Source organism: Bos indicus x Bos taurus, chromosome 11 (genome assembly GCF_003369695.1).
Source record: "Bos indicus x Bos taurus breed Angus x Brahman F1 hybrid chromosome 11, Bos_hybrid_MaternalHap_v2.0, whole genome shotgun sequence".
Taxonomy (NCBI): domain Eukaryota; kingdom Metazoa; phylum Chordata; class Mammalia; order Artiodactyla; family Bovidae; genus Bos; species Bos indicus x Bos taurus.
The window spans coordinates 60843833-60866087 of NC_040086.1; the positions used below are offsets into that span (position 1 = coordinate 60843833).

At 41.0% G+C, this 22255-nt stretch overlaps 1 protein-coding gene across 8 annotated transcripts in view; it reads left to right on the plus strand.

The window, feature by feature from the left end:
* Positions 1-934: 934 nt before the first annotated feature.
* EHBP1 (EH domain binding protein 1) overlaps positions 935-22255 on the plus strand; it is a 355442-nt gene continuing 334121 nt past the window's right edge. For 3 of the 8 annotated variants that reach the window (XM_027555607.1, XM_027555611.1, XM_027555610.1), the window contains exons 1-2: positions 935-1305; positions 2143-2547. In XM_027555607.1, the coding sequence (XP_027411408.1) occupies positions 2444-2547 (104 nt within the window). In that variant the 5' untranslated portion in view covers positions 935-1305; positions 2143-2443. The remainder of the gene's footprint in view (positions 1306-2142; positions 2548-22255) is intronic. The other 5 variants (XM_027555608.1, XM_027555606.1, XM_027555609.1 and 2 more) reach the window with 3 other exon arrangements.

The window sequence follows — 22255 nt, forward strand, 5'->3', positions numbered from 1 at the left end:
TTATATGCTAACCCTCCGAAACTCATCTATAATTCCTACCAGAGGGAAAAAGATCGATAGCGAAGAGGAGAAACTAGGATTCATAGAAACGCTTAAGAATTATAACAAGAAGAAATCGCACTATGAACATTTTAGGTCCCTAATGGCTCAGAGGGTAAAGCGTCTCCCTGCAATGCGGGAGACCCGGGTTTGATCCCTGGGTCGGGAAGATCCCCTGGAGAAGGAAATGGCAACCCACTCCAGTATTCTTGCCTGGAGAATCCCATGGACTGAGAAGCCTGGCAGGCTGCAGTCTACGGGGTCGCAAAGAGTCGGACACGACTGAGCTACTTCACTTTTGGTTATTGAATCTGGTTCATTAAGGACCAGCATATCGAATATTTGGTAGGGGCTTGGCCAGGTCATTACAGTCGGTCAGAGGAAAAATCCCAGAAGGTTAAACCAAGGCTGTGTGCGCACCCTAGCAACTAGTGGCAGAGAGGGCACACCCAACTCCTAGGGTGGGGATAGGAGAGAACAGGAGAGAAAAACCACAGCAGCCTCACAGCTCACAGCTGCAGCGAAGCCAGTCCCGGGCTCTGCTCTGACTCCCGCTATAAACCCCGCCCAGCACCTTTGACCGACATCCACCTTCAGCAACCACCTTCCAGATCACTATAAACACTCTTTACTCCTCCCACCTAGCTCTTCCCTCTTGAAGCCAATCAGAGGAATGGGAGGGATTGTCCGTAGAGGGTTTCAATTTTTTTTTTTTTAAAAGAAGGGTAGATCGTACGCCGCGTTCCGCCTGGCGGAAAAACACCTCCAGAACTAGGGGGTGGAGCTCTGTGATGGGCACCCTGCTCGGCCAATGAGTGGCCCCTGCCCCTCAAAGGCCCGGTCGCCGAGGTGGGCGGGGAAAGTGCAGGGCCCAGCCAATGGCGGCGGGGCGGACGGAGGTTGAGCCGCCGTGGGTAGGGTTAGTGTGAGAGGTGCGGCGGGGGAGGTAATGATGATGGTGGCGGAGGAGAAAGGCGGGGGAGGGGGTGCTGGGCGCTGAGCGGCGGCTCTGGCAGGGTTTTGTAGGGTGGGGGACGGTCGCGGGGCTACTGCGTCCGGGAGGGGGCGGGCGTGAGGCGCGCTGTCCGCCTGAGGGGCTGCAGACCCCGGCTCCCGGGAGCGCCGCGGCTGGTTCGGCTGTTCCATGTGGCTCCGGCGGGGATGGAGGACTCGGTGGCGGCGGCGGCGGCTTCTGCTGCGGCGGCGACGGAGGAGCGGCGCTGAGGAGGGAACCGGGCCAGACTCAGCCCGACAGCGGGATTAGAGGTGTGAGGAGGGGGCGGGAGTGGACGTGCTGCGGGGCCGGGGCTCGGGTACCGGGCTGGGGTCTTCTGGCATCGCCTGGGTGACAGGGACTGCGGGCGAGCCACCGCCTGCCTCCGCTGGGGGCAGGGGTCTGGGCTGTGTGCGGGAGGAGAGGAGGCTCCGGCGGACTATTCCCTGAGGATGGGGGAGGGAGGCACCGCACCCCGCACCGTGCACTTGCCCCTTTGGTCATTGCTTCACGCCCAGGCAGGAGTTTCCATTTCCCTCCGGTTGGCAGCGAAGGTGAATGAGAGCCCAAGTGGCCTGGAGCCGGGACACTGCCCTCTCTCTGTCTTGAGATTTCCCTCCACTCCTCTTTTTCCCATCCGTTTCCCCCTCCGACTCAGCAGCAGCATTCTTCCCCGCTCCTTAATTTGCTCCACGCACTTATTTTAGGACTCAGAGCTATTAATTATCACCTGAAAAATAAAGTTTATTTTAAAATACTCCACTCCTTCCTCTGACTGGCTTTGGATATTAAGCAGCATCTCTAGACTTTCCCGCTCTGCTCGCCCTTCTGTGATGCTAGGAGAAGGAGGTAGGGCCCCGGCTTTCGCCTCGCAGTTGTTGATGCCGATTACCTGACGTGTTGCTCCACGTCTGTGGTGTGAGTTGTAATTTCTTCCTTGGTGTCTTGCATCCTTGACGTTACTGGCTTTTGAGGTTAGTGTTTTGTTTCATTGTTTGAAAAACATGCTGGAGAACTGGGGTTGTCTGTTGCAGTGTTATCTGACGTGGGTGGTTAGTCACTTCTTAGGCTTCTCTTCTCATATTTTTTCTCTTTGTTTTGCTTTTCAGTCCTCCAGAATACATATCACATAGCCCCCGAGGTGGAATGGTGATGTCTCCATGAGGGAACCTCCTCTCACTCATCCTGTCACGTGTGTCATCCTCTTCTTGACTGGGCCATTCATCTAGGACGGAATTTACCCTGTGAAACAGGGAGAAGACTTTATGGACCCCAAACATCTTTTCAAGTTGTAGTTGAGTTTTGTAAAGTACAGACATACATGCAAAGCTCCTTTGCTTTGGACCTTCTGCTTTGTTAAAGCTGCTGTGTTGCTAACCCAGAACTGCTCCACTGTTTTGACTGATCATCATGGCTTCAGTTTGGAAGAGACTACAGCGTGTGGGAAAACATGCATCCAAGTTCCAGTTTGTGGCCTCCTACCAGGAACTGATGGTTGAATGTACCAAGAAATGGTAAGAGTGCCTGGGTGTAGAGTTTGCTGTGCTGTGGCCTAAACTCTGCTGCTTCTGACAGCAGATTTACCTTTCTGCAGCGCACAAGTGTGTGAAAGCTGGGCGGGGTGCAGATGACTCTCACAAGTACTGTGGTGTGCACTGTTGCTCCTGGTACCATTCCTGTGGGTTTTAATTACTGCACTTCAGTGTGGCTCAGAGGACTGTCACTATGAGAGCACACTAAGTACAGCAGACTTGGTCTTGAGGTCTTGCATCATTAGTGTTAGGATAACTTTGATTTTTATAATTTTAAGGAGATGTAAAAATGGCTACTGAAATATTGGAAACATATGCATGTGTTTTGATTAACACATATGTCTATGTTTCAATAGAGTTTTAATACAGAAATCTATTCTTGTAGGGTGGTGCTGATCTGTTTTTTTTTTTTCCTTTTGCTTAAAATAAAGAATTTTTCATTATCTGATTAATAGAATGCCAGTCCATACAACCTTAGAAATTCTTTTGTTATATGCTTAGTCAGGCAGCTGTATTTTATTTTAATTGCCTCATGAGATACATTTCTTGGCCAGACTTAAGGAAGCAATTAGTAGTGCTGGTCTATGATTTTTTGCTTTCACTTGGGCAAAGTAAATTTAGGGCTTTCTTTTCACTGCCCTGAATGATGAGCAAGAAGAATTCTTATTGGGCTTCCCTTGTAGCTCAGCTGGTAAAGAATCTGCCTACAATGCAGGAGACCTGGGTTTGATCCCTGGGTCAGAAAGATCCCCTCGAGAAGGAAATGGCAACCCACTCCAGTATTCTTGCCTGGAGAATCCCATGGACAGAGAAGCCTGGCAGGCTATAGTCCATGGGGTTGCAAGAGTCGGACACGACCTAGCAGTTGAACTACTACTGTTCTTATTAGAGGAAAAAAGTTAATCTTAAGAAAATGGTACTTTGGGTTTTGTTTATTGTAGTGATTAAGCAGTATTACTGCAAAAATAAGTCCATTTCATTGTTCACACAGACTGTAATTGCATGTCTGTATTAATCTCTTTTTATAAGATGAAAAACAACTTGTTGTACTCTAGAACTCTTAAAGCATATCTGAATATTTATTTGGAAACTAGTTTCCGAATGCTTTTCTCTTTAACTTGTTAGAATGTTATTTTATGTACAACTCAAGAAGTGCATGTACTGATTACCTACTTTATACCAGGCTCTGTAGCTTTAGAGTTGAATATGAAATAATCCCCACCCTCAAGGAGTCTAGGGCAATGACAGGTCATGTAAAGGAAGTCTCTGTGATAGGTGCAATAATATAAATATGTATGATGTAGGGATCTTTATCTCCATCCCCTAACAGTTAGATAATCTTGGGGACAGGTTATTTACTCCTCTGAGATAATTTTCATATTGAGAAAGGTGATAATGATATCACTTCACAGTGAAGTGATTAAGTGAAGATTAAATGAGTTAGGACATGTAAAATGCTTGGAACAATGTCAGGCACATAGTAAATGCTCAACAAATGCCGTTTTTACTTACAAAGTTAGCAGAGAAGGAAATAACTCTTTAAGGGTAGGGTAGGGTATGGGATGACTTTCTGGGAGCTGAGCTGAGTTTTGAAAGGTTCATAATAATTGGCCAGGAGGCTAAAGAGGAAGAAATGAAGGATATTCTAGATGAAGCAACTGCTTATGCAAAAGTGTGGAGGTGAGTGGTATGCTGGAAGTTCATGCAGTGTAATTGGATTATGATGGGCCTTAAAGTGGGAGGAATGCAGTGGGCTATGATGTTTTAGAGGCAGGCAGTGGTGAAGTGCTGTTGTACATGCCTTGGACTTTATTCTGTGGGTGATGGAGAGATACTAAAAGCTTTTGAGCAGAAGAGACTTTAGGTTTGAAGAAAAGTGAAAGTGTTAGTCACTCGGTCCTGTCCATCTCTTTGCGAACCAATGGAGTGTAGCCCGCCAGGCTCCTCTGTCCATGGAATTCTCCAGGCAAGAATACTGGAGTGGGTAGCTGGTCCCTTCTCCAGAGGGTATTCCCAACCCAGGGGTCGAACCTGGGTCTCTGCGTTGCAGGTGGATTCTTTACCGTCTGAGTCACCAGGGAATCCTGACTTTAGACTTTCATTCTGGAAAATGATTCGGATGACAGTGTGAAGTAAGGGTCATAGTGGAAAGGGTAACTGGAGGCTGTGACAGTAGGGTAGCTATTACAATAGGTAAGGTGAGAGAAGAGGCTTAGACTAAGGCAGTGGCAGAGAAAGTGGGGAGAATAGAGTAGAGGGACACTTAGGACACAAAATGGAGAATACTTAGTGGTCATTTCAGTATGGGTCTGAAAAGGATGAGGGTGAGGGAGAGGGAAAGGTCTGGGTTGACACCCAAGTTTCTGGCTTGGAGGACTAGTATACTACTAACTCAGCTAGGGAATACATGAGGAAGTTCCTGATTACAAGTCTTTCTCAACTTGGTCTTATACTGGGGGCATCAACTATAAGATGGTTAAATTGGAATCTCTTTTCTTAAGGAAAATAGAACATATCAGGTGATTCTTTATTCACAACATGAGTTTCTTCCCCATAGTTTGCATCATTCCTGGATTTTATTTTTCCTTGAGAAATATGTATGTTACTGTTAATGTGTCGCAAGGTAAAAGCCAAGAATGAAATTTAACTTGATTATTGATGAATTTATTGATGAATGCTGCTGCTAAGTCACTTCAGTCATGTCCGACTCTGTGTGACCCCATAGACGGCAGCCCACCAGGCTCCCCTGTCCCTGGGATTCTCCAGGCAAGAACACTGGAGTGGGTTGCCATTTCCTTCTCCAATGCATGAAAGTGAAAAGTGAAAGGGAAGTCGCTCAGTCGTGTCCGACCCTTAGTGACCCCATGGTCTTCAGCCTACCAGGCTCCTCCATCCATGGGATTTTCCAGGAAAGAGTACTGGAGTGGGGTGCCATTGCCTTCTCCGTTATTGATGAATAGATGGCTCAATTACTTTTAGGGTTGGACATTATGGTATACCTATTAAATTAGATCTTTATGATAAGATCTGGCCTTAACACAAGAAGCATTTGGATATTGTAGAATTTTTAGATGTGTAGTTCTAAATATTTTGCATTTCCCCCCATCTCATTTAAAAATAGAGTTTAAAGTTAACAAGGTGACAGTGCCCAAAGAATAATATATTTGTTTGATGTACTGGAATTTTATAAGTGGATCCTTAAATAGAGCTTTAAAATCTTTTCATTATATAAAAATTTGTTGTAATAAGTTTTAGTTAATATTCTTTTTGCTTTACTTTGCATAAGGTCCTTGTGATAAATACAGGTTAGGCCAAATTTTTATGCTTAAATTCTGTAGCTCTCTTTTTTTATTTTTCATGCCTCATTTTGAAAGAATTTTTCATGCCTCATGCTTGCAAGAATTTTTAAATGACTGAATATGTATGCTGACTTAGAATCTATTTAAAGGACATAATAATAAAAATAGACTTGTACACATAGTAAGAACATACATTTTTTCAGTTACATATACATTTTAGGTATTGTTTTGAGGGTATGGAAAAATAAAAGGAGAGGAAGGAAATTTATAGATGCCAATTGAGTAAAGGGAAAGAGGCTTTGAAGATAAATTGCAGGTGTTGAGAGGATAAGAAAATAGATCTAATATACATTAGAGAAGAAGGAATAAATTATAGAAAGAACAGCCAGTGTTCCATTAGGATTGTGCCTTTGTAAGTAAACTATGTATACATGTGCCATACCTTTTAGAACTTTGCTACTCCAAGTGTTTTCTGAGAAACAGGAGAATTTGCAAAGCCTGGGAATGAATCTGTTAGAACTGCTTCCTTCAGGCCCTGCCCTAGACTTACTGAATCAGGATCTGCATTTTAATGAGATCCACAGGGCTTCCCTGATACCTCAGTTGGTAAAGAATCTGCCTGCAATGCAGGAGACCCCGATTTGATTCTTGGGTTGGGAAGATCCCCTGGAGAAGGGATAGGCTATCCACTCCAGTATTCTTGGGCTTCCCTTGTGGTTCAGCTGGTAAAGAATCCGCCTGCAATGTGGGAGACCTGGGTTTGATCCCTGGGTTGGGAAGATCCCCTGGAGAAGGAAAAGGCTACCACTCCAGTATTCTGACCTGGAGAATTCCATGGACTCTCTAGTTGCAAAGAGTCGGACATGATTGAGCAACTTTCACTTTTTTATACCATGCATATTAAGGTTTAATAAACAGTATTTTAAAATAATGTTTTCAGCCTAAGTGCCCATTCATGACTTCAGGATAAAGTATAATGATTTCTGCATGAATTTGAAACTCAAGGGAATGAAGATGAAACTTCAGGATTCAAGAAGGGCATAGTGTGTTGATGGAAGAGGTTAATGGAAATCAGGATATGTTTTCCTAGGAAGAACGTGTTATTTCTGTGATTAAGGAGAGGAGAAATGTTTTCCATGTTCTCTTGTTATGGCTGTAGGTTATGAACCTGGGCGTGACAGGTAACAGGATGAAGGTAGGGGTTTCAGGAAGCCATCTTTAAGATCTAGGCCATGAGCAAACTCACAGCGTTTTACCCTTGATCAAAGGATGGATTCTATTTAAGGGGTTTGGGGTTTCTGCTTTCTTACACTTTTCTTTGTTGCTGTCTTACAGTATTTTGCATTTGCCTAACATAGTATGTTTCCTTAGCTCAGCAGTGTCTAACTTATAATTCTTTCTTGATGTGGCTCTAGAAGTTATGTCAGGAACAAAAACCAGAAAGACTTTTATTCATCTGAGAGGATACTAGACTGTTAAGTCCTATTCCTCATCACTCCATAACCAGGTAGAGGCTCCAGTAAATTTGAAGATGTTAAGTGTTTATATTCCCCTTCTCTTATTGTTGTCCCCAAGTCATTTAATTATTAATCTCATTTAACTGATGTAGCTGTTGGCAAGTGGTGAGACTGGCCACTAGAGATGACTCTGTGACAAAGAGACTAGCTGTCTTTCCTCTCTTGGTTTGTTTCTTCTCCTATTCTTCTTTTTAAAAAATATCACCTGCAGGTCTTTAGATTTCTGAGAGCAGTCTTGTATGAGCTCTCAATGGCTCTTCAGCTGTTTGAGGAAACTGCTTGAAAGTTGGCAAGTTGTGGGTATGATCATTTAGTTTACAGAACTCAGTTCCGATGGGAGCTCCATAATACATGGTGAGAACTATTATGAGCATGTATTATATTTTCTGTGTATATCTCTGTATCGTCTACATATGTGAACATATTTTATCTTTTTTATATTTCTTCTATGTGAGTTTTTAAAAAGTATTTAAAGTACCATAAACTTTTCCCCAAAAGGCATACATATATTGGTTTCTGGTTCTTCTGTCATGTAAGAATTCCTTTTTCTTATTTTTAAATGTAGTTTTAATTATAATTTATTTTTAAGATAGGTGACACAGTCACATGGTTCAGAATTCTAGAGGTACAAAAAGGGGTTTATATGCCTGAAAGTAACCCCTCATTTTCTCTATTATTCCACAAATTTTTGCACAGCTGCAACCTCAGGATTTGAAAAGTGAAAAAGTAGCTTTTTCCAGAGCTTAAGCGTGTGACGCTAGCCTGTTGGATAAAATATGAACTCCTTAATCTGATGTTCCAGGCCCTCTGTAACTGATCCCAAGTTAGTTTTCCAGTTGGACATTAGAATGCTACATACACTGTGACTATTAACTTGAGTTTATGAAGGCCAAGTTACATTAATAAGTACTTATTCAAATCCACTTCTTTGGGTGACTTAAGCAAGCTTTTCTCTATTGCTTTAATGGGATGAATTAGAGGAACATCTGCCTTGATATAAAGAACATACTTTTGAAATACATTAAAAAATAATAATAATTGAAAATAAGCTTGGTGTGTTTTAAGAGTATCTGGAAGGTCGGTGTGTCTGCAGCACAGTAGAACAAGGTGTAAAATGGTAACAGGTGAGGTTTGAGTAGGTAGGGGTTAGGTCACGTATGGTGTTGAGGTCATGGTAAGGCTTTTGGATTTTTAGTGTGATAGGAAGCCATTGGAGAGGTTTGAGCGGGAAAGTATATGATTTACATTTTTAAAAGATTATTCTGGATACTTTGTGAAATGTGAACTGTTCTGAGTAAAAATAGAAGCTAAGATGCTATTGTAAGTAGTCCAAGTAGCAGAGGTCGTGGTGGAGGTGGTGAGAAATGACTGGCTGTATGTTGGTAACACATACACATGGTCCTACCACACTTTATTGAGGTATAACTACACTTTTACATAAATAAGATGCATCCATTTAAAGTATATAGTGCAATAAGTTTTGACAACAGTATAAACCCATGTGACTAGAAATAGATTTCTTGAAGGTGTAGTTGACAGGAGTTAATGATGGATTAGATATGTAAAATGAGAGATCGTTAATGACTAGGGTTTTGGCCTGAGCAACCAGGTTAATGTAATACTAATTACAGGAATGGGGAACACCCGGGAGGAGAAAGTTTGTTGTGAAGGAGAAATCAAGAATTGGTTTTGCTTTCTTAAAGCTTGGGACATCCAGCTGGAGATTTTAATTAGGCAGTTAATTTAAGAATCGAGCTCAGGGGAGAGAAGAGGTCAGCGTCTCATAGTTTACAGATAGAATTTATAACTAAAGGGCTATAGGCAATTTTCTGTGGTGCTCATAGAGATTAAGAGAACTGAGGTCTGAGCCTTGGGACATTTCAACAGATAGAGGAGGGGAGGAAGAGGAAGAACCAGCAAAGGTGACTGAAAACAATCAGTAGTGATGTAGGAGAGAAATTAGGAGTGTGTGCTTTCCAAGGAATGAAGTGCAAAATGTATCAGGAGAAGAGTGGTTCACTGTGTCAAATACTTTTGAGAGCAAGATTACCACTGGATTTGCAGGTTGGAAAGAGTTGATGACATTGAGGAGCGGTTTGGGTCTTCCCTGGTAGCTCAGTTGGTGAAGAATCCGACTGCAATGCAGGAGACCCCAGTTTGATTCCTGGGTTGGGAAGATCCACTAGAGAAGGGATAGGCTACCCATTCCAGTATTCTTGGGCTTCCCTTGTGGTTCAGCTGGTAAAGAATCCACTTGCAATGCGTGAGACCTGGGTTTGATCCCTGGGTTGGGAAGATCCCCTGGAGAAGGGAAAGGCTACCTACTCCAATATCCTGGCCTGGAGAATTCCATGGACTGTCTAATCCATGGGGTTGCAAAGAATTGGACACAACTGAGCAACTTTCACTTCACTTTGGGTGGAATGATGGGGATGAAAGCATAATTAAATTGAGTTAGAGGAAAGGAGGTGAATACAGAGTCAGTATAGATAATTTTGTTGGAAAATTTTGCTATAAAATGGAGAACTGGAGTACCTGGAGAGGGACAAGAGGTCAGGGTGTACCTTTCACATGGAAGATGTTGCAGCATGTTTTAGTGCTGATGGAAATGGTTGGTAAAGAAGGAAAAACTGATGACGTGCTGGAAGAGGAAGTAACTTCAGGAGAAAGAGAGAAAGGAACAGGATCCAGCACACAAATGGAAAGGCTGAACTTAAGTAGTGTGTGTGTCAGTTGCTCAGTCGTGTCTGACTCTTTGTGACCCCATGGACTGTAGCCTGCCAGGCTCCTCTGTCCATGGAATTCTCCAGGCAAGAATACTCAAGAGGGTTGCCATTTCCATCTCCAGGGGATCTTCCCGACCCAGGGATTGAACCAGGGTCTCCTGCATTGCAGGCAGATCCTTTATAGTCTGAGCTACAGAGAAGCCCTGAACTTAAATAGAATCAGGGACAATTCATTGTTACAAGGAGGGAAGCATTTAGGTTGGTAGATTTGGTGGGGGAGGATGTAGATGTTCTGTTGGCTTCTGTTTTCTTAGGGAAATAATATTAGGGGTCATCATCCAAGGGGGAGGTAACAAAGTTATTGAAGGATTAACAGAAGAGGAGGTCTGAAATTGTTAAAACAAGAATGAATTGAGTAGGGAAATGTTGAAGGATTACTGGGTAGTGCTGAGGATGTTCTTAACATTGTGGTCATTAATTTAATTTAAAGTGAATGCACCAGCAAGTTTGCATATTTTAATTCAGTTACGTTATGTCCAGTACTTGGGTGCAGGCATGGAATAGGCAGACTTGGATTTAACCAGGGATGGGTTATATCAGGAATATATAACAGAGGAAAAGAAGGGCAAGGAAATTGGGAGTGAATGCACGAGGAGTGGTTATAGTGATGAACCATCAAGTATAGGATAGAAGAGGAGGAAAATAAGGACATAAGAGATAGGTTGGTCAGTAGAAAAGTGAAGAGGATAAGAACTGTGAGATGTTACAAAGGTTCAATAGTTGTTGGGATTGGGATATCAGAGTGAATGAGCTGGAAAACTGGGAGGTAGGCGAGTGAGATGCTTGATTTTGGAGGATGTGGTTAGTAGTAATGACAATATGTAGGTGGTGGTCTCCTTTGCGTATTAGTTAAAAAAAATAAGCACACAACTTAAGTGTGTTTTTAATTAATACGCTTTGTATGTTAAATATGAATATACTTTAATTTCTCTTTCTTTCTTTAAAATAAATTTAAGTAAAATAGGTCATCTTCTTTTTGTATCAATACCTTGGGGGGCTTTCATTCCTCTTTAAAGACTTGTAGCTGTTAGGGTGACCACAGCAGTTGATAGTTGAGATGGAATGGAGGAAAAGAATTTTAGCAGTGAAGAGGGCAATTAGGGAATTTAAAGGTTAAGGGACAAATTATCTATGTGGCTCTTGAAATTGCTGAAACGCTGAGAATAATTGGAGGAGAAATGGTTAAGACAGGGAGTCAAGTGCTGAAATCTTAGTGAATGAGGGAAGGGGTGGAGCAAAAAGTTTTACTTTTTGAAACTTTCTATGACCAGTTTATGTGAATTTTAAACCTTATTCTTTGAAACAAAATAAGTCTTCTTTTCCACTTGATTAATTGTCAGAGGTAGATGTAATTTTGTTTAGTCACTAAGTTGTTTTGTTTAGTCACTAAGTTTTTTGTTTAGTTTAGTTTTTGTTTTGTTTAGTCACTAAGTTGTGTTTGACTCTTTTGAGACCCCATGGACTGTAGCCCCTCCAGGTTCCTTGTCCACGGGATTCTCCAGGCTAGAATGCTGCAGTGGGTTGCCATTCGCTTCTCCAGGGGATCTTCTCAACCCAGGAATTAAAACCCGCTTCTCCTGCATTGGCAAGTGGATTCTTTACTACTGAGCAACCTGGGAAACCCAGATGTAATTTTAATAGAGAATAAGTTGAATTGTTACTTTGTTAGTAATTTTATTTTAGTGTTTCATGGACTAATTTTTTTTTTAAATTGGAATCGTTACGTGTAGTATTTTATTGAGATTTTAAATGCTTATTTTATGTGAAGTTCAGTTGTACAAAACTCAGTTGTGATGGTTTAAGGAAAATAGTGGATTGTCTTTATGCCATAGTTGGATATTTTAGTGCTTATATCACAGTTGTCTTTACACCAGACTCGTATGCCTCTAAGTCATTGGCTACTTTGGCCTCATCCAAGTTGCCTCTTCTGTAAATAAAGTTTTATTAGAATATGGCCATGTCCATTTGTTTATTTTCTATGGCTGCTGTCATACTAAATGGCAGAGTTGAGTAGTTGTTACATAGACTGGTTCACTGCAGTTGGAAGTATTTATTATCTGGTCCTTTAAGAAAGCATATTAACTTCTGCTCTAAATCATTGGAGTTACTCCTAATCATTAGTTACAGCTAATGTTTGTGGAATCTAGAGTTTAGTACCTTTGCATTTTCTCTCTGCCCAACCTCTAAACTATTAATTTAATCTTACTATAGTCTTGACTGCATAAGCAGTAGAGGAGAGCCAATTGTGCCTGCTCTCCAGCCCTATGGAAGAAACTTTAGAATAGCTTTGAGGAGCATTCAGATCTGTGTTTGGATAAAAAACATGTGTTTTCTGGCTGTGCTGGACAAATTACTTGGACAAATTACTAATCTCTTAGTAACTCATCTGTAACATGGTAGTAACAGTGCTTCCAGCATAGAGTTGTTTTGATGATTAAATGAGATAATACTTGTAAAGTGGTTAGAACAGTGCCTGACGTACTGTAAAGAAAGAAAGAAAATGAAGTTGCTCACTTAAGTGAAGTCCGACTCTTTATGACCCCATGGACTGTAGCCTATCAGGTTCCTCCGTCCATGGCATTTTCCAGGCAAGAGTGCTGGAGTGGATTGCCATTTCCTTCTCCAAAGCACTCAGTATATGTTGCCTATTATCTTTATCCAATTATTTAAGCAATACATGGTGAAAAGAACCATCTAGAGAAAACGAGTAGGGTAATCGAGAAGAAGACTGAAAGTATGACTTGAAGATTTAAGAGTGTTTGAGGAAGATGAACTAGCACAGAAGCTAGAGTGACCTGAGAGGTGTAAACCAAGGGGCATGATAGCAGAAGCACTGTGCTGAAATGAACTACGTGCTGACAGTATTTGGCTTTTAGGGGAAAGGAACTACGTATTTTTGCTTCTGGAGCAAAATGGGTTCATATAGTTTTATTTTTATTTTTTTTTGATAATCACTTAAAGTAAGTGATTTTTGGCTAAAGAACATGGCTAAGGGATCTTAGTTCTTTCAGAGTAGAATTAACTTGCCAGCATATGTGTCTGTGTGTGTGTGTGTGTCTGTCTGTCCATGATAGTGACTATTCACAATATATTTCTTTATGACAATTTTCTTAAAAATTTTTTTTTCTCTACCATCATGACCCCATGAAATAAATTGTGTCTTTTGGTAGTATGTTTTTAAAATGAATTTTAAGGGATTATGTGAAGATATTCTGCACTTATGATTTAGTTTAGTTTCACACTAGTTTTGTAATTGGATGCTCAGGGAACTTAAAATTAGGCATTTCTAGAAATGTGCTATTGGTGCATCAGTGTGTTCTAATTTTGTGGAAAATTTCAACAAAAGAGTCACTGAAGTAGTTCACTGCATGTTGTAAAAATAGTCCAGTGTGCTAAAGGAAAAGATGTACAAGCATTTTTAACTGAATGTTCAGTAGAGATGTTCATATTCTGCTTATTTTTTAAAAGGAGTGGAACTGAGTTTGTGAAATGGGGACAGTAAAATTACTGCAGAATGCCATACATGTGTGTCTTATTTTTCACTCTTATAGTGATATTTTTAGGCAGCCTTGATAATAGACACCTAAAAAATTTCTTTGGTAACTTTGATCTATTAAAAAGTTTCCTGATGTTATTAATCCTGGTGGTGTTATTATTGAAATGCTTCTTGAAAAACACTTCTAAAAATTGGCTTTATTGCCTCAATAACAACAACAAAGAAAGGTTGACTTTAATACAAAGAGTTTTATCACTTAAAAATGGATACTCTTGACAATATCCAAAAGAGTTTGTTGAGTAATTTAGGGTTATAGTTAGAACAGAGATAGTCTTAGAGGAGCAGAGAGTGCATGTTACTTAGGATGAGTTACCACTGGACCCTGGACTTGGTTCTGAGTTTACTGTCAGCCGTGGCAAAAAGGGAAGCACATTGGCTCATTGAGTATTGATTCTGGCTAAAGAAGATACTCAAAATCATTTGCAGAGACTTTTGTTTTTGTTGTTGTTCAGTCACTACATTGTATCCAACTCTTTGCAACCCCATGGACTGCAGTACCAGGCTTCCTTATCCTTCACTGTCTCCCAGAGTTTGCTCACATTCACGCCCATTGAGTCGGTGATGCTGTCTAACCATCTCACCCTGTGCTGCTCTCTTCTCCTTTTGCCTTCAGTCTTTCCCAGCATTGGGGTCTTTTCCAATGAGTTGGCTCTTTGTATCAGGTGGCCAAAATATTGGAGTTTCAGCTTCAGCATCAGTCCTTCCAGTGAATATTCAGGGTTGATTTCCTTTAGGATTGACTGGCTTAATCTCCTTGCAGTCCAAGGGACTCTCACGAGTCTTCTCCAACACCACAGTTCAGAAGCATCAATTCTTCCTTGCTCAGCCTTTATGGTCCAGCGCTCATATCCATACATGTCTACAAAAAAAAAACCATGGCTTTGACCATACAGACCTGTGTCAGCAAAATGTCGTCTCTGCTTTTTAGTATGCTGTCTAGGTTTGTCCTAGCTTTCCTTCCAAGGAGCAAGTGTCTTTTAATTTCATGGCTGCAGTTACCATTTGCAGTGATTTTGGAGCCCCAAGAAAATCTATCATTGCTTCTAATTTTTCCCAACTATATGCCATGAAGTATGGGACCAGATGCCATAATCTTCCTTTTTGAATGTTGAGATTCAAGCCAACTTTTCACTGTCCTCTTTCACCCTCATCAAGAAGCTGTTTAGTTCCCTTTCACTTTCTGCCCTTAGAGTAGTATCATCTGCATATCTGAGATTGTTGGTATTTCTCCCAGCAATCTTGATTCCAGCTTGTGGTTCGTCCAGCCCAGAATTCTGCATATAAGTTGAATAAACAGGGTGGCAATATACAACTTTGACATACTACTTTCCCAATTTTGAACCAGTCAGCTGTTCTATGTAAGGTTCTAATTGTTGCTTCTTGACCTGCATACAGGTTTCTCAGGACACAGATAAAGTGGTCTGGTATTCCCATTTCTTTAAGAATTTTCCATAGTTTCGCATAGTCAGTGAAGCAGAAGTAGATTTTTTTTTTTTTTTTTTAATTTCCTTGCTTTCTCTATGATCCAGTGAAGATGTTTCTTAGAACTTAAAGCAGAAATTTTATTATGAAAAAACGGTATGGTATTGAATTAAGTCTCAAACTACAATAGAAAGTCTCAGACTATTAAATTGGATAATGTTTATAAGGATCCTTTGTAAGACCCTTTAAGAGAGTATGGCTGAGCAGCCTTGTTTTCTAATCTAGTTGAAATCAAGGATGAACCTCAGAAAATTTAGAAGAATGAATATTTAAGAGAAATAATCAAGTTCTACGCCCTGCCGTTCAGAAGCTGCTAACCCCCCTGTGGCTACTTCCATCTAAATTTAAATTAAAAATTCAACTCCTCGGTCACATTAGCCACAGTTCAAGTGCTCACTGGCCACATGTGGCTAGGGGCTACTATACTGGATAGTGCAAATATGGAAAATTTCCATCATCAAAAAAAGTTTTGTTGGACAGGACTGTTTTAGCCATTTCCTCTCAAAACTGACTGATTTCAGAATTGCTGGATCAGATCAGATCAGATCAAATCAGTCGCTCAGTCGTGTCCGACTCTTTGCGACCCCATGAATTGCAGCACGCCAGGCCTCCCTGTCCATCACCATCTCCCGGAGTTCACCCAGACTTACGTCCATCGAGTCACTATGCCATCCAGCCATCTCATCCTCTGTCGTCCCCTTCTCTTGCCCCCAATCCCTCCCAGCATCAGAGTCTTTTCTAATGAGTCAACTCTTCGTATGAGGTGGCCAAAGAACGGGAGTTTCAGCTTTAGCATCATTCCTTCCAAAGAAATCCCAGGGCTGATCTCCTTCAGAATGGACTGTTTGGATCTCCTTGCAGTCCAAGGGACTCTAAAGAGTCTTCTCCAACACCACAGTTCAAAAGCATCAATTCTTTAGTGCTCAGCCTTCTTCACAGTCCAACTCTCACATCCATACATGACCACAGGAAAAACCATAGCCTTGACTAGACGGACCTTTGTTGGCAAAGTAATGTCTCTGCTTTTGAATATGCTATCTAGGTTGGTCATAACTTTCCTTCCAAGGAGTAAGCGCACTCTGTAAATACAGAGATTTCTGTGGTCTTCAGTTCAGTTCAGTTGCTCAGTCGTGTCTGATTCTTTGGGACCCCATGAATTGCAGCACGCCAGGCCTCCCTGTCCATCACCAACTCCCGGAGTTCACTCAAACTCATGTCCATCAGGTTGGTGATGCCATCCAGTCATCTCATCCTCTGTCGTCCCTTTTCCTTCTGCCCCCAATCCCTCACAGCATCAGGGTCTTTTCCAATGAGTCAACTCTTTGCATGAGGTGGCCAAAGTATTGGAGTTTCAGCTTTAGGATCAGTCCTTCCAATGAACACCCAGGACTGATCTCCTTTAGGATGGACTGGTTGGGTCTCCTTGCAGTCCAAGGGACTCTCAAGAGTCTTCTCCAACACCAGAGTTCAAAAGCATCAATTCTTTGGCGCTTAGCTTTCTTCACAGTCCACCTCTCACATCCATACATGACCACTGGTCCTGACAGTCCTCTAATTCTGTAGGTCTGGAAGAGTGCTGGCAAGTCTGTCATTTTAGAAGTTCCTCAATTGCCTAAGATCAACAAGTCAGGTTTTAGAAATGCTGCATTTGATTTTTCCTCAGGTATTTGGCAGATGTTAGGTGGCAGTTCTTACTGGTACTCCAGAAGTTATTAAGTTGAAAATTTGAATTGGACTTTTTTCCTTTGAAACTCCAGTACTTTGGCCACCTCATGCGAAGAGTTGACTCATTGGAAAAGACTCTGATGCTGGGAGGGATTGGGGGCAGGAGGAGTAGGGGATGACAGAAGATGAGATGGCTGGATGGCATCACTAACTCGATGGACGTGAGTCTCAGTGAACTCTGGGAGTTGGTGATGGACAGGGAGGCCTGGCGTGCTGCGATTCATGGGGTCGAGAAGAGTCGGACACGACTGAGCGACTGATCTGATCCTTTGATTCAGCGGTTTTATAATATGTGCATGTGTGTGTTAATAATGAGAGCAATGTACTTTAGCTGTGCCACATACAAAGCTGGCAGATTAATATAAACATTTGAACAAGTTCATTGATTCATTAAAAAAAAAAGACTGCATAGTTTGTTCTCTTCCTTAGAAACAAGGACTGCTGGGGATAGCTAAAGGTAGGATATATTTATTTATTTATTTGACTGTACTGGGTCTTTGGAGAAGGAAATGGCAACCCAGTCCAGTATTCTAGCCTGGGAAATCCCATGGACAGAAGAGCCTGGTGGACTACAGTCCATGGAGTCTCAAAGAGTCGGACACAGCTGAGCAACTAACACAACACACACTGGGTCTTAGTTGTAGCATATGGGATCTCTAGTTGAGGCATGTGGGATAGAAGTTTGGGCCCTCTGCATTGGGATCTTGGAGTCTTAGCCACTGGACCACCAGGGAAGTCCCAGAATGATTTTTTTTCTGTTGAAGAAAAGTTTGATGCTTCTGACGTACTCGAACTGTTATACTTGGAGGTGCCGTACCTAGAGTGCTGCCATTTTCTTTGTTTTCCCTCTGTAGTATTCCTTAATTCTCACTTCAGTTTTTCTATTGCCACTGTCTTGGTAACATCCTTTATCATCTTTTACCAGGGTGCATGGTTCTCAAACTGTGCATTGAGGAGCCTTGAAAGCACAGCAGAGAACTAACGGGTATTGCCAAGAGATGCTTAAGAATGTTGAGGGAAATACAGCAACAGCTGTTGGAAACCACACAAAGTACAAGCTTGAGGTAGTTCATTTTGGAAATTAGATTTATATATTCCTTTCAGTGTTACCATATTTTTACGAAGCTGAGTTTTTGAGTTTTGTTGTGACAAAAAGCAAGTACCATGGGAAAATTTATGTGAAACAGGAAGAAGGTAGTGTCCAACCTGATTCTAATGTTGTTTGCTGTGCTCAACACAAGTTGTTAGGACATGTATCCTTCTTAAGCTGTTTGGACATGACTGTTTAAGCAGAATGGTTAGGTATTTCTTTTGGCCTGTGAAAACATTACTGATACAGTAAGGACCTTGTAAACCCAGAAAACTTGGGAACCTCTAGTATAGGCAGATGGCCCTTAACTCTTGTGATAGTCCTTAACCCTTTCCTTGCCCCTTTTGGTCGTTTGTATTGTTGCTGTTGTTATCCTTCTAAAAGGAATCTTCTAGATTTCCCCTTTTGTTTCTAGGATACTGTTAGTATGATAACTTTAATCTTTTAAATTTGTCTTCATTCTGTTTTACTAGTCTTTTCCAGTTATTTCCCTTAAGCTTCTACAAGCTTGTTTACCAAATGCAAATAGTTTCCCTCAAATGTTACTTCCATTCTTTGCTGTTCCCCTCCAAAAATCATTAAATGCAAAGAGCAAGTAGTAATACACTCTTATCACAAACTAACTTAATTGAAATTGAGTTTATTCATGGAATAAGTGGGTTTAGAAATTGAGTTTAATGGTTCAGCTTTAATTTGAAGTGTACTCTAATTTGCAAAATAATCTTTTAAAAATTGGTTACTTCATTTTTACACTTTTTGTTGAAATTATTTTAGGTTTACAGAAGAGTTTCAGAGATAATATAGAGAGTACTTGTATACTTTTTAACTCAGATTCCTTTGAGTGAAAATAGGGTAAATAAACTTACCATGGCCATTTATCAAAACTAAGAGATTAACATTAGTATAGTACTAATAGGCCAAACTGCAGTCATTTGGACTTCACTGGTTTTTCCGCTGACAGCATTTTCTGTTTGAGGGCACACTCTAGGTTACCACACTGCATTTTGTTGTCGCATGCCCTTAGTCTTCTCCAGTCTTTGACAGTCTACCAAGCTTTCCTTGATGATTTTGATGAGTGCTGCTGATTTTGTAGAATGTTTCTCAAGTTGAGTTTGATGTTTCTCTAATGATTAGACTGGGGCTATGGATTTGGGGAAGATGTGACCAAGGCGAAGTGCCCTCATCACATCATATCAGAGAGCACATGATAGATGTCAGCATGGCTTATGACTGCTGATGTTCCCCTTGATGACTTGGTTAAGGTGGGGTCAGCCAGATTTCTCTACGGTTGTTACTGCCCCTCTCCGTTCTCCAGACTCAGTACTCCATACTCTCCATACTCTGTTTACTAGCTACCAGTCACGGAGTCCAGCATACACATGGGCTGGAGAGTTAAGTTCTAGTTCTTGGAAGGAGGGGTGTCAAAAACTTTGAGGACATATGTTAAAATCACCCCAAAATTAATAAAGTTTAGAAGAGAGCTACTTTGAGGTTATGTAAATATCCTGTTTCTCTTTAAAATTTCAGTCACTAATTTTCAGTTCATTAGTCGGTTTTGCCTATGGTACTTATTTAGTGTTCTAATGATGATTTTCTATTTCCCTTATTTTTCTTTTATTATTTGGAGTTCTTTTGTAGAACAAAGTTGACCTTTTCTGTTGTTTACTATTTATATCAGTTTGGACTTACAGATATTTATAAAATAACCTTTTGATATTGTAACTGCCTTTGGTACTAAGGTTCTGGTAGGGGGTATATTGTTGGAGCTTTTTTTATTTTTTAAAGAAATCTTTATTTTTAAACAATTTCAGAATAACAGTAAAGTTGCAAAAATAGTGCAAAGAATTAATTCCTAAAAGCCTTTCACCCATATTCCCCAGATGGCAACATTTTATATAGTGCTTTATCATTCTCTCTTGCTCTCTATGTCATTTATTCTCCTTAACATTAACCTTGATAGCCCTTTACTTATAAGTGCTGAAGTGTGTGTTTCTTAAAAACAAGAATGTTTTCTTGCCTAGCCAAGGTTCAGTTTACCAAATCAGGAAATTAAACATTGATAAAATACTATTACTTAATTTATGGACCTAATTCAATTTTCTCCAGTTATCTCCATAATTCTGTTACAGCGAAAGAAGAATTTTTAAGGTCTGTACATTACATTTAGTTGTCATATCTCTTTACTTTCCTCTAATCTGATAGCATTCTTTAGTTTTTTGTTTTTCATGATCTTGATACTTTTGAAGATTTTGCTAAATTTGGTTTCGTCTGTTGTTTCCCATGATGAGGTTCAGACTATGAATATTTGGCAAGAGTACCAAAGTTATGCTGTGTACTCACTGCATCATATCAGCGTGTGATTGTGTGTATAAATATTCTGTTCTTTATCTAATTTTTAGTTTTAGCATTCAGTGTGGTTACATTTGGGGCTTCCTAAACGGAGAAGGCAATGGCACCCGACTCCAGTACTCTTGCCTGGAAAATCCCATGGACGGAGGAGCCTGGTAGGCTGCAGTCCATGGGGTCGCTAAGAGTCAGACACAACTGAGCGACTTCACTTTCACTTTTCACTTTCATGCATTGGAGAAGGAAATGGCAACCCACTCCAGTATTCTGCCTGGAGAATCCCAGGGACGGGGGAGCCTGGTGGGCTGCCGTCTAAGGGGTCGCACAGAGTCAGACACAACTGAAGCGACTTAGAAGCAGCAGCAGCAGCAGTGGTAAAAAACCGACCTGCTAATGCAGGAGATGTAAGAGACTTGGGTTTGATCCCTGGGTCAGGAAGATCCCCTGGAGGGAGGCATAGCAACCCACTCCGGTATTCTTGCCTAGAGAAGCCCATGGACAGAGGAACCTAGAGGACTGTGGTCCATAAGGTCAAAAAAGAGTCAGGCACGACTGAAGCGACTTAGCACGCACACACACACATGATTATATTTTAGTTTGAGACGCAAATAAGTTCATCTGTTTTTATTTGTATTTCACTTTAGAAAATCCCTCTATCCTTATTAAAGTTATTAGCTGATTAATTAATGAGATTAAAAAAAAGATTTATTTATTTATTGGCTGTGATGGGTCTTCATTGCTGCACTCAGACTTTCTCTAGTTGCGATGATCAGGGGATTACTCTCTAGTTGCAGTGTAAGGGCTTCTCACTGTGGTGGCTTCCCTTGTGAAGCACCGGCTCTAGGAACTCTGGCTTCAGTAGTTGCAGTACGCGAGCTCAGTAACTGTGACAAACAGGCTTAGTCGCTCTGAAGTATGTGGGATCTTCCCGGAAAAGGGATTGAATCGGTGTCACTTGCATCACAAAGCGGATTCTTAACCATTGGACCATGAGAGAAGCCCCTAATTAATGAAATTTTTAAGTGGTTCCTCAAATAAGAACTTTTAAAAAGTCACAAGATGTTGCTGGTCCCATTATTGGTGATGTTAACTTTGATCACTTGCTTGAAGAGTTGTCTGCCAAGTTTCTCCATTATAAAGTTACTGTTTTTTCTTTGTAGGAAGATACTTTGAGACTGCATAAATATCCTATTCCTAATCAGACTTTTACCCACTATTTTTAGTGTTCAGTGTGATTATGTTTTTAATTCAAAACACAGGTGTATTTGTTTTTATTTGCATCCCCACTTTAGAAAAGCTTCCCCCATTCTTAATTAATTAATGTATTAATTAAGGGAATTTAAATGTGTTTCCCCAAGTAAGAGCTGTTTTTAAAACAGTATATCTCTCCCTCATCCCATCTATTCTGTTCCCACTGCCTTGTCCTTTTCCCCTTGTTCCACCCAACCCCTGAAAGTAGCTAGTTTCATTTTTCTGGCTTTCTTCTTCTTTTTAAAAACAGATTTATTGAGAGATAATTCACATATTGTACAATTCACCCTTTTGAAGTACTCAATTCAATGGTTTTAGTGTATTCCTAGAGTTGTACAGCCATCATCACAATCTAATTTTAGAACCCTTTCATCACTTCCAGAAGAAACCCGTACTCAGTAGCAATCACTCCCTATTCCTCTGGAATTCATCCCCTCCCCTCTTCCTCTTACACCTGCTACGGCCCTATCCCTGCACTCAGCAGCCATTACTCTACTTTCTGTTCCTCCTAATTGGCCTGCTCCAGACATTTATGTAAATAGAATCATACTTTATGGTCTTTCTTTCAGTTAACATAATGATTTCAGGATTCACCCATGTGTAATGTGTATCAATACATGGCATTACTGAATCATATT